Consider the following 13,067-nt stretch of genomic DNA (forward strand, 5'->3'; position numbering starts at 1 on the left):
ACAGTCGAGCAAGCACACACTAATCATAGGTCAAAAAAATTCCACTCATGAGTTGTGATTTCAAATGAACATTGGGAAAACTATGTCAAACAAAATAAGTCTCTCAAAAATTCACACAATGTGGGTAGAACTCACTATGCCAAAAAAGCAGTCGCTTGATCATACAGTATAACTTGGAATGCTCAAAATAGACTTTTTTATGGGCAGAAAATAAACGCTTTCTTTATGAGCAGAAGACACATGCTTAAAAAATGCTCAGTTAAACTGTAGTTCATAACAGAACAACTCAATTATCATAGTCCCAGGAATCTGTGCCATGCAGAATGTTTGTTTGATTCAATTCCCCTGTTAACATATAGTGCAACCTCCCCCCCCCTCCAATTTGATTTACTCTATCATTGCAATATAATTTGTACACAGGTAACACAGTGTCCCATTTAATTTTCCTCCTTCCACCAGGTCTCCGAGATGCCTATTATATCTATGTCATCATTTAGTGCTATATACTCTAACTCTCCTACTTTATTTTTTAGACTTCAAATATTTGTATACAGACACTTTAAATCATTTTTTTCCTTGTATCTACAGGCTACTAAGATGACAGGGATAACTTGACATCTTTATTCTGCTTGCCTCTTAATCACTCTTGGCTTTCTTTCACCATTATTGAAACCTCTTTATTGGGACTCCCTAAGTGTTCTGATTCAACAGTATCCCTCAAGGATATTACACACGGAATCATCTGCTCCTGGGCGACTGTCAGCTTCCCACCCCCATCTTAGTTTAAAAGCTGATCTCATTTCAACATTAGCACCAGCACCCTGGTTCCATCCTTTCGGAATAGGCTTCTTGACATTTCTTGCACTGGTTTATGTATACTCATTCATACAGGAACACGAATGAACCACTTACATATGTTGAATATCTTTCCTATGTTGTTTCTAAGGATTTTGTGATATATGCTGGCATAACATGCATCATGGTATAGTATGTTGTTGCAGGGTTTTGTGTTTTTGCTATTTGAGTTTGACACTTACTAGTGTTGTTTCAGGTCAGGTAGTTGCTTGGCAGCTAAAACTCTAGAAGCCAAAGATATTTAAGATGACTAACACAGCAAGTACAATATTTTACAAATTCCTTACTTGTCACTGAATTTTCCCTAATTAAACAGTACTGTGTTCAGGTTTCCACTCATTTCTAGTGTGTCAAAAGATACATTTTTATACAACAATAAACCATGTTAAGTTTTTAACAGTGCATCTTACCTCATTGAGGATTGCCCAGACACCAGAATTTTGTAAAACCGAAAGTCGTAATGCTAAAACAGGATTTAGGCATGAATTAATGGCCCCTTCAGCTACTGCATTTTCAAATTTACCTAAAAAATAAACACAAGATAAATTGAAAAAAGTAGACAATTTTATAATGCAGGTAGTACATCAAAAGATTTAAGAGCTGTTTTTCAGTTACAATCTAACAGCATGAGTTCCTAACCTTTTTTAGTTCTCAAACCCCTTTAACTGATCAATGCAACCCTCTTACCCTCTTCATAAAGCACATGTCCACTAGTGACTGACAGTTATATATCAAAAGATTAGGTTCTTGCCTTTGCTAATCTTTTTTTCTTGTAAATCCACACTTTATTCCGGGACAAGTGGATTATTTCCCTCTACCCGCCAGGAGTTGTAGGAAGCCTCATATTCCAGAGACTTAAGTCCCTCCCTTCTCACCTCGGCACTGCCCCCTCAAGAACCAGTTAGTTGTAAAGCAGCCAGGAACATCTGTAGAGGACAAGAGAGAGAGAGAGGGGTACGGGGACACTCCCTGACAAATAAGTCTAATCTGCTCATGTCAAGAAATGCAAAACAGCAACAATTAAACATAATTGAACCAGGTCAATAAACATTATAAACTGGAATGACAAACAATGCTATAAGGAGACACAGCCTGCACTAACAGAAGGGGACTCCCTAACTAGGGACCCCCTAAAACTGAGTGCTAAACCCATTCTGATGGCACCCTTATAAAGGCTGGTCAGAAAACAGAAATCCAGCTTACCAGTATTTGGAAAGGCAGACAATCGGTGAATCATCAAAGCATAGGGTGGGTTCATGGAATAAAGTGTGGATTTACAAGAAAGAAGATTAGCAAAGGTAAGAACCTAATCTTTTGTTCTTGTGCAATCCTACTTTGTTCTGGGACTAGTGCGACGTAACAGAGCAGTCCTGGAGAATCAGGGTGGGACTGATGAATCTGCTGCCAAAACAGAGGCAACAAAAGCAGAATCCTGCTTGGCTGCCACATCGATCCTGTAAAATTTGGTGAAAGTATGCAAAGAGGACCAGGTAGTGGCTCTGCAAATCTCCTCCAAAGAAATTGCTGACAACTCTGCTCAGGAGCACGAGAATAAGCCCTAACTGCGATGGGGGGCTTCTTCCAAGCCGCAACATAAGCCGCAGAAATGGCCATAAGGATCCATCTGAAAATGGTGGCCTTGGAAGCCAGCCGGCACTTGCAGGCAGGACCCACAGAACAAAAAGATGGTCAGAGTTGAAAATCATTCGTAACCTCCAGGTACCACAAAGCAGTTACTTACTGTAACAGGTGTTATCCAGGGACAGCAGGCAGATATTCTCACATGTGGTGATGTCATCCAAGAGCCCCTGTATGGATACTTTAAAAGTGCATTGCCACTTTAAGACATTTAGAAAGTTTGCGATAGCCCGCACCGCGCATGCATGAGTGCCTTCCCGCCCAACGTAGGCGCACAGCTCCTCAGTTCAGTAAGCTAGCTAAGAAGCCAACCAGGGGAGGTGGGTTGTGAGACTATCTTCCTGCTGTCCCTGGATAACACCTGTTACGATAAGTAACAGTGCTTTATCCTAGGATAAGCAGGAAGCATATTCTCACATATGGGTGACTTCCAATCTAATCAATCATAAGAGAATCCACTTATTCAAATATAATCATGTCATTTAATTCAAACAATAATTTAATACATTCATAATGTCATAATGTAAAGCAATAACAAATAAAGACAGAATAGAACAATTCTGAGGAAGGAACAGAGAAATATCATGGCATTTCACAGCATTTACAAACCTACTTTCAGACAATCATAAATAGCTCATAAATAAATAAATAGTCACTTAGCTTAAAAAGCAGTCAAAGTCAGATTCAAACTCTTGTATTTTTTGTCCGAAAAGGTATTGAAAAGCAGAATGTTCGTCCTTAACCATCTGGAGAATACTTATATTCAAAAGTCTATGTGCATCCAGGTCCCAAATTGTGCAAACATCCAAGAAAAGTGCGAGTGCAATGATCACGTGTTCAAAGTCATGTTCAAAAACATCAATTATAAATCCATCCAGAACGGTGTGTAGAATATGAATATAAATTAATTCCAAAGCAAATTCGACTCCCTCAACACGAGTCGTGTTTCGATATCACTCTTTCTCAAGAGGAAGAACTGCGCTGAAGGAAAGAAAACACATAGACACAAACTATCTATAACCGCATATAGCAAACTAGAACAAATCATCAACAGCAACGTTGAAGAATACTATATAGCAAAATAATTAAAATGAAAAAAACAACAACCATACAATGAAGTAAAATAAAATAAATACTGGCAATCATACTGGGTAGGAAGAGGAAACAGGCTTAACCAGGAGCAACGGTCGAAACTGCCGACACATCACAGGTTCTCATCACAAAATCTCGTGAGAACTACAACTTTTAAATAGTCAGACGTAAAAAGACATAAAAATCAGCTGGATGAAATTGAAAGAAGGAACCTGAACCAGCGGCAAAGGAGGGAAAACAGAAAGCAGAAAGGCTCAGTGAAGGACCAACCATTCAATCTCTCTATTAAGTCCATAAGGAATCACTGTATGCCATGAAAAAATTAAACCGCTGTTCCTGGTATGTGAGCAGTCGAGAAATATCACCTCCATTCTTTGGAGTGTACAGTTTGAAAGCACAAAATTTTACATCAGCCAATGTGTGATTAAATTGGACCCAATGATCAACTAAAGGGGAATCAATCTTCTGAGTTTTAATATAACTTAAATGTTCAGCGATACAAATTTTGACAGGTCTTTTAGTTTGTCCAATATAAAGTTTATAACAAGGACAGAAAATGCCATAGATCACCTGTGTAGAGTTACAATTTGTTTTTTGACGTAATTCAAAATTGATATTAACATTAGGAATGAAAACATTATTTGTTTTCATGGAAAATTGACAGTATTTACATTTCCCACAAGGGGTATGTCCAACTTCAGAGTTAGCTGACATGTATAGAGGGCGGTGTGTTAAGCATTCACCCAAATTTCTACGGGGATGGTGGGAGTGTTGCCTTTAGGAAAATAAATTTTGTAATACTGACTGGCTGAAGTGCCCATCCCGTGTGGAAAAAGATTCCAGACAGTAATGTGATATGAATGTATAACATAAACCGATTTTATCAATAGGAGTAGAACGAAGAAAAGCTCCTGATGCTGATATAGCTCAAACTTTATGGGCTGTGATCCGAGTCTCCAGTTGCAGCCCAGCCTAAGCATAACAGAATGATATGCAGGAAGCTTTGAGGGCATAGTAAATCACCCTGAGTTCCAGGAGATTGATGTGAAATCGTTGTTCTTTGGTGGACCAGTGACCCTGAGTTTGAAGGCCATCCAGTTGAGCCCCTCCATGACCTTGCATTTGTTAGCATTGAATTTTAGCTGCCAAGTTTCAGACCATTCTTCAAGTTTCGCTAGGTCTTTCTTCATGTTATTCACATTCTCTGGGATTTCTGCACTATTGCAGATTTTGGTATCACCCACAAAGTGGCAAATCTTACCCAACAGCCCTTCAGCAATATTGCTTGTACAAATGTTTAAAATAATAGGCCCAAGAACAGAACCTTGAGGCACACCACTTTCCTCAGAGCGATCTCCATTAACCACTATCCTGTGTCGTCTTCCATTCAACCAGTTCTTGACCCAACCCCTAACTTTGTGACACATCTCGAGGGCCCTCAGTTTATTTATTAGACGTCTCTGTGGAACAGAATCACTATATTTGGCAAAGTCTTCTTACAGAAATCAAAATCAACTATCAAAAATAGAAGACTAACTCAAACAAAATTCTTGCTCTAATTGTAATACCGCTCTCAGAAACCTGTAATGGTAGAACACAGCAGTGTTTTAAAACCACTCTGGCAGGTAAATGGTATCTTTCATTGAGCCGGTATTAAACTATGCAGAAACTGCAAACTTTCTACAAGCTCTTATAAAGTGCTAAATATAATAAATGTTTAAAATGTGTATCAAAAAATTCTTTGCACTTATCTTGTGAAAGCTGGTTTGTGGTTAACAAAGGTAGTAATGCATGGCTGAACGCCCTACGGGACCCGTTTCACCACATACAATGGCTTCTTCAGGGGTCATGTCATTGAAAACTACAAAAAAACAAAACAAAAAATCATTAATGAAAAAATACTATACCAAGATACAAGAACCTAAAATAAATGAAGGAATAGACATACTCACAGTGCGACTTAGTATTCGTCTGCACATAAAAAAATGGCGCTGGCAAACCTACAACGCCGCACATGCGCCCTTTATACTTTTTCTTACACATGCGCGTTTTAGTGCAAGTACAAAATAAATATACTCAAAGAAACTAACGTGCTCAAAAAATATCACGAAAAAAATGTGTAGAAAGAATTATATAACAGAAAAAATTATTATTGTTCTATAAAAAACTTTTTAGAAAAAAGAATACCAATCTATATTTGAATTTAGCCCTTGTGGTTTTAACGTGTTTAATCTGAAAATCCTTCCCCTCGTTTACGAATGCAGATATTAAGTTTGACCAACCGAGGAGTGGAAGAAGGTTTTTTAACTCCACGTGACCATAAATATCTGAATAGGAAGTCACCTATGACATCAACTTTTTATGTTCTTCCTAAAATACATAAGAGCTTGGTAGATCCGCCGGGGAGACCTATTATGTCGTCTAGGGGTTCGTTATTAGAACCCTTGTCAACATTCATCGATGAATTTCTTAAATATGAAGTCCCTAAATTAGAATCCTATCTTCAGGACTCCAGAGATGTAATGGAAAAAATGGATATTATACCAAGTTGTCAGTTCCCTTTCATTTTGGCTTCTTTTGATGTCACCGCGTTATATACCTCCATCCCTCAAACAGAGGCTTTAAATATTATCACAGCTGTATTAGATAGGAGAGAAAGACCTCATAATATTCCTACTGGATTTTTATCAGACCTTGCTACAATTACCATGACTGAAAATTTTTTCATCTATGACCAAAAGTATTATAAACAACGGAAAGGGGTGGCCATGGGGGCAGTGTTTGCCCCCTCCGTCGCCAATTTATATATGGCTGATTTTGAGGCCCATTGGATTAAGCATTCTCCTTTCAAAGAAATGATATTCAGTTGGCACAGGTACATAGATGATATCCTGGTGTTGTGGAAAGGGGATGAAAAGAATCTTCATGATTTTCTGATCTGGCTTAACTGTTGCGATGTGAACTTGCAGTTTACTATGAATTGGTCTCATTCTCACATCCAATTTTTGGATCTGTCCATCTTTCAGAAAGAAGACCATTTTGTATTTGATGTCTTTACTAAACCAACAGATAGAAACACATTTTTAGATTACCGTAGCTGTCACCCTATAAGTCTGAGAAAGAATCTCCCTTTCTCTCAATTTTTGAGGTTGAAGAGAAATTGTTCTTCTAAACAAACTTTTAAAACAAGAGCTCAGGAGTTGACTGTCAAGTTAGAAGAAAGAGGTTATCCGAAAGCCACATTAAAGAAAGCGTTCAAGCGGACAAAACATTATCATAGAGAGTGGCTGTTTCTTAAAAAACCAAAAGATTCGATTTCTGATGACTCAATTATGACTTGTGTACTACGTTATTCTAATGAAGGTGGTCCGATCGCACAGATTCTGAAAGAGAATTGGAAAATCATGAAAACTAATCCCCTCTTTGAAGATGTACACCTTAGGATAGCTTTTTCCAGAAATAGGAATTTAAGAGACATTTTATCTCCGACTACAAGTGGGATTGTGAAAACTCCAAGCCCATCGGAGGTGGGCTTTTTTGCGTGTGGACATTGTAATATTTGTCAATTTACCATTTCTCAATCTGAGTTCATGAATCCACAAGATGGTAGGGTGTATAAAATTAAGCACTTTCTAACATGTTCTACCGATCATGTGATTTATGTGATCTTGTGCCCATGCAATAAGTTGTACGTGGGCATGTCCACAAGATCTTTGAAAATTAGGATGGGAGAACACAAGTCTAATATCAAGTGTTTTAGACGTAATGCACCTTTGGCTGAACATTGTGTTCAGTTGAATCATCTTTTTTCAGATTTAAAGTGCTTCGGGATTGACAGGGAAGAGGATAATGTGAGAGGGGGCAACAGACAACGGAGGTTACATCAACGAGAATCTCGTTGGATTTTCAGATTAAACACGTTAAAACCACAAGGGCTAAATTCAAATATAGATTGGTATTCTTTTTTCTAAAAAGTTTTTTATAGAACAATAATAATTTTTTCTGTTATATAATTCTTTCTACACATTTTTTTCGTGATATTTTTTGAGCACGTTAGTTTCTTTGAGTATATTTATTTTGTACTTGCACTAAAACGCGCATGTGTAAGAAAAAGTATAAAGGGCGCATGTGCGGCGTTGTAGGTTTGCCAGCGCCATTTTTTATGTGCAGACGAATACTAAGTCGCACTGTGAGTATGTCTATTCCTTCATTTATTTTAGGTTCTTGTATCTTGGTATAGTATTTTTTCATTAATGATTTTTTGTTTTGTTTTTTTGTAGTTTTCAATGACATGACCCCTGAAGAAGCCATTGTATGTGGTGAAACGGGTCCCGTAGGGCGTTCAGCCATGCATTACTACCTTTGTTAACCACAAACCAGCTTTCACAAGATAAGTGCAAAGAATTTTTTGATACACATTTTAAACATTTATTATATTTAGCACTTTATAAGAGCTTGTAGAAAGTTTGCAGTTTCTGCATAGTTTAATACCGGCTCAATGAAAGATACCATTTACCTGCCAGAGTGGTTTTAAAACACTGCTGTGTTCTACCATTACAGGTTTCTGAGAGCGGTATTACAATTAGAGCAAGAATTTTGTTTGAGTTAGTCTTCTATTTTTGATAGTTGATTTTGGTCTCTGTGGAACAGTCAAAGGTTTTGCTAAAATCTAAATACAACACATCTAGCGCACTCCCTTTACCCCAGTCAGCGTCAGGATCCAGCCCAGAAAAGATGGGCTATGGCAAAAAACAAGCCAGGTTTGCGCCTCTTCCACAGAGTGAAAAGTCCGCCAGCTGCCCTAAATGTTCATCTTAAATTGGGCTGGGTAGAGAAGCATGAAGCGCATCTTACGATCCACCAGACTCGTGCAAATTCATGATAAGCCCACCGACGATCCGACAGTGCATGGGAGTAGTCCTGGAAGATCCGAATGGACAATATCTTCATGGCTCTGGTCCTGTGTTACTCCCAATATCTTCATAGTGGGTTGAATGGGATAACTAAGGTTATTGATGCACAATGATGCTTTAGTGTCAAGTGGGTGTGGCGATGCTATAAAAAAATTTTGTTTTCTCTGAATTTAGCTTTAGTCTGAATTCAGTCATCCATTGCTCCATCCAATTTAGTACTTCTGTTGCTTTGAGGTGACTTCTGAGACAGAGGTAGTAAATGGGATAATTATCGTGAAGTCATCAGCGTAGCTAAATAGTTTTATCCCCAGCTGGGACAATTGCGCACCCAATGAGGACATGTAAACATTGAAGAGCAAAGGGAATAATGGTGATCCCTGTGGCACACCAGATGGATTGCTCCATATATCATAGAGATCTTAATAAAAACGGACTTGGTAGGTGCGTGATATAAGGAAACCTCGAAACCAGTTTAATACCTCTCCTCTGATTCCAATTGCGTCCAGGCATTGTAACAGTTTCTCATGGTCCACCAAGTCAAAGGCAGAGCTCGTCGAATTGCATGATCAGGGCGTTGAGGCCCTTACTAAACAAATAATGCAAATTATCCAGGATAGCCACAATTACTGTCTCAGTGCTAAACAGAGGCCTAAAACCAGATTGAGTTTTATGCAGACGAGAGAACTGGTCGAGATATTCCATCAGTTGGGTGTGTACCAATCCTTCCATGATTTTTACAATGATGGAATGGATGCTACTGGTCTATAGTTGGTTACTGATGTTGATGATTCTTTACGATTTTTTGGAATTGGGGTTATTATAATATGACCATTATTAGTAAGAAATTTTCCATTGTTTAGGTTATTGGTTAGGTAATTCAATAGAGATAGTTTAAAGTCTAATGGAGCTGCTTTCATAATTTCTGGGGGACATGAGTCCAGGATACAGTATGATTTAGAGTATTTGTTATATAACTTGATGTAGTTATTCCATTATAAATTGTGAAAGGGACTCCAAATCATGTCCACTGGTATTTCATTTCTTTGTATATCAGTTGACTGATGTTCGTATGGAGCAATTGTTGAGTGGTTATTTCTTAGGTTTTTAATTTTTGAGTCGAAATGTGCTAGATCATTTGTTGAGGGTAACTTGATATTGTGCATGGGTTGAGTGTAACGTGTGGTGTCAAATAAATTCGTAACTATGTTGAACAGTTCTTTTGTATTAGCTCCTTTTGAGCTAGTGTTAGATGAGTTAATTTTGGATGAGTAAAATGTTTTACATTTTCTTTTATCTGTTGTTTGTAGAGTTTTATGTTGGATCTCCAGTTGTTCCGGTCTGATAGTTTTCTTGTTTTTTTCCAGATTCTTTCTAATTGTCTTACTGATTGTTTCATTGTTAGGAATTCAATGTCAAACCATTTGTTGTATTTATTTGAGCAGCTTTTACTATTTCGTTTAGGGGCAATTTTATCTAAAATGGATGTGCTAGTTTTCATCCAGTGATCATAGAAATCAACTCCTTCTTCTATCTTTGCTTGTAGATCATATTGTGACCAATATTCCTCTGGGTTGATATGGTCTCTTGTGAGGTGTTCTCTTTTTGTCCGTTGGTGTGTCTTAGATTTTAACTGAGTCCAGATTAGATTGAAATAATAAGTGAAATGGTCGGACCAGATAACGCGACACCAAGTACCGTCCGAAAGAGAGATGGAAGGGTCTAAGGTCTCCTTTGTGGACATCTAAATGATGACCTTTTTCACGTGTTTGAGTGGGTAAAAGGGAGATTGCAATTGAGTAATGATAGAAAGTTTTTAAAGTCTTTTGCTTTTGGATTGTAAGATGTAAGATGTAAGTTTATGTCTCCTGCAATTAAATTATGTAATGAAGTGATTGAGTTATGTAGGACAAATTCGCAGAAGTCCTCTCTAGCTTTTGGCCAGCTTTTCGGCGGAACATAGAATAATATACAAGAGAGGGAATCTTCTAGTTCCTTATTGCTAATTTTACAGGCTAATATTTCTAATTGATTGGTCATTTTGGAATCCGATACTTCAACTACAAATCCTTTCTTAGCAACAATTGCTAAACCTCCCCCTCTACTTCATTCACAATTTAGCATGTGAATTTTAAAATTATCTGGTAGAAGATCATTTATTATTGGGCCATCTTCAGACATTAGCCATGTTTCTGTTAGGAAAAGACAGGCTATTTGCTTGCTGATGATCCAATCTTTAATTAAGAATGCTTTATTCCTGACAGATCTGATGTTAAGATATGCACAGGGAACGAATGTGGATGTGATAGGTTTGGTAGATGTAGTGGTTCTGATAGGTTTTACTTCCCTTATCCTTTTGGTTTTTAGGGTACTTTGATATCTTCCGTTGCTTGAGATTACCTTGATATGGTTTGTTCTGTCTTCTTGTTGGTTAATTATAAGCCTGATGGGTAGATCAAGATAATGGACAGAGTGTAGCTATGGATAGAGTGACTTAACATCCTTAATTTTATTGCATATTAAATAGATTAGTAGAATCAGTAGGAAATTCATGCTTGCAGATTAAAATGATTCCTTCTTGACCTAATGGCTATTTGGTGATTCTGTTACTCCCAGTTTCTAGGTTAAATTAATTAGCTGTGAATCAGGTAGCATTAGTTCAGATTCAATATCAACAGTTAAATTAATAGTTAAATTAGCAGTAGATCAATAAATCAGAAAATCAGTTATTAGCTGTGAATCATGTGGTCTCCCAAGACATTTTTTTTTAAACTAGACTTCATCATTCAGTTTTCCCTGAAGAAATTAATAGGCATTTATATTTAACAAAATGTTCTCCTTAAAAGTCTCTATATTTTGAGTTTCTATGAAACTAAAGTATTTTACTAGCTTACAAATAGAACACACTAAAAGTAGTAGCAATATTTAAACTAATTGTTTCAGTCATGTCACAATTCAGTATCTATGATATTATCTTCATTACAATGAAAGGCACTGGTTTGTGATATCACTATTAGACATAATCTGGAAGGTTAAGATGGTTCACTGTACTTTATTTATTTATTCAATTTTCTATACCGTTCTCCCAGGAGAGCTCAGAACGGTTTACATGATTTTATTCAGGTACTCAAGCATTTTTCCCTGTCTGTCCTGGTGGACTCACAATCTATCTAATGTACCTGGGGCAATGGGGGGATTATGTGACTTCATTTTTTAAAATTGTTTATTCCACTTCAACTACCTAACTCAGGGGTAGCCAACTCCAGCCTTCAAGAATCTTAATTTGGTCAGGTTTTCAAGATAACTGACTGAGATATTTGCATGCACCATCTCCACCATTTGCAAATATTTCATGCTTACAACTGTAGCTCCTTCCCCTGGTGTAAATACCATATATACTCGAATATAGGATGAGATTTCTGGGTCAAAAAAATGGCCCAAAAATGGGGGTCTCGTCCTATATTCGGGTCATCACCCGACCCCCCCCCCCCACTCCCAGACTTCATGCAGGCTTCTGGTAGGCCGGGACAGGAGGGTTCCCTCTCGTCTCCTGTCCAGCCACCTAACATTTTTTTTTTAACTCCTTCCCCCACCTTTTTTGCAGGTCTTAATCTCTTTAAGTTTATATTAAAATATAATTTTGATAAATATGATAGAACTAGAATTTCCCCTAATCCTATGTAAACCATGAACTGTATCAACCTCAGATAGCCTAGCATCTGACTTTTAAATCTTATTAGCACACAATTGATTATCTGGATCTACATATAGTTGAGAACATACATGCACTTCCGACCACAAAAAATCTCTAGTGTGTGGCGCAGTGGTTGGATCTACAGCCTCAGCACTCTGGGGTTGTGGGTTCAAACCCTATGCTGCTCCTTGTGACCCTGGGCAAGTCACTCAGTCCTCCGTAGCCCCAGGTACGCTAGATAGATTGTGAGCCCACCGGGACAGATAGGGGAAATACTTGAGTACCTGATTGTAAAAACCGCTTAGATAAACCTTGATAGGTGGTATATAAATACCTAATAAACTTGAAACTCATATCTAAAAGTAAAGATATTTCTGCCTTCAGTACTATGTAAATTCTAAGGCATTATTAAGATGGATGTGGGGCAATCCACTGCTTATTCCTAGAATAAACAGCATAAAATGTGTTTTATTCTTTGGGATCTTGCCAGGTACTTGTGACCCGGTTGGCCACTATTGCAAACTGGATACTGGGCTTGATGGACCTGGCATACTAGCAGGTGTCAGTATGCCAGATCTTATGTTCTAATTTCTCTAAAATAAAAATGTATTTTGTTCTTAAAGAAATTTAAAAAAATGAAAAAGCAGTATGGATAATTAAATGGATATAACAAAAATACTTTTCTGTATCAGATGTTCTCCAAGGAAAGCAGGCATATATTTTCATATGTGGGTGATGTAATCCATGTAAGCTGGTGCGGACACTGCCAACTGTACTATCACTTTAAATCTTTGAGGCAGTGCTCCCACCATATGCGTGCAGGTGCCTTCCTGCCCAATGGCAACACATGGGACCATCAGTACAGTTAAAAAAAAAAA

At 37.7% G+C, this 13,067-nt stretch overlaps 1 protein-coding gene across 4 annotated transcripts in view; it reads right to left on the minus strand.

Moving 5' to 3' along the window:
- Positions 1 to 13,067, minus strand: part of MGAT4A (alpha-1,3-mannosyl-glycoprotein 4-beta-N-acetylglucosaminyltransferase A) — a 238,187-nt gene that overhangs the window by 13,882 nt on the left and 211,238 nt on the right. For 3 of the 4 annotated variants that reach the window (XM_033948960.1, XM_033948958.1, XM_033948957.1), the window contains one exon: positions 1,266 to 1,378. In XM_033948960.1, coding sequence (XP_033804851.1) covers positions 1,266 to 1,378 — 113 coding nt within the window. Of the gene's footprint in view, positions 1 to 1,265; positions 1,379 to 4,908; positions 5,447 to 13,067 lie in introns of those variants that run through there. The other variant, XM_033948959.1, reaches the window with a different exon arrangement.

Source organism: Geotrypetes seraphini, chromosome 6 (assembly GCF_902459505.1).
Source record: "Geotrypetes seraphini chromosome 6, aGeoSer1.1, whole genome shotgun sequence".
Classification (NCBI taxonomy): domain Eukaryota; kingdom Metazoa; phylum Chordata; class Amphibia; order Gymnophiona; family Dermophiidae; genus Geotrypetes; species Geotrypetes seraphini.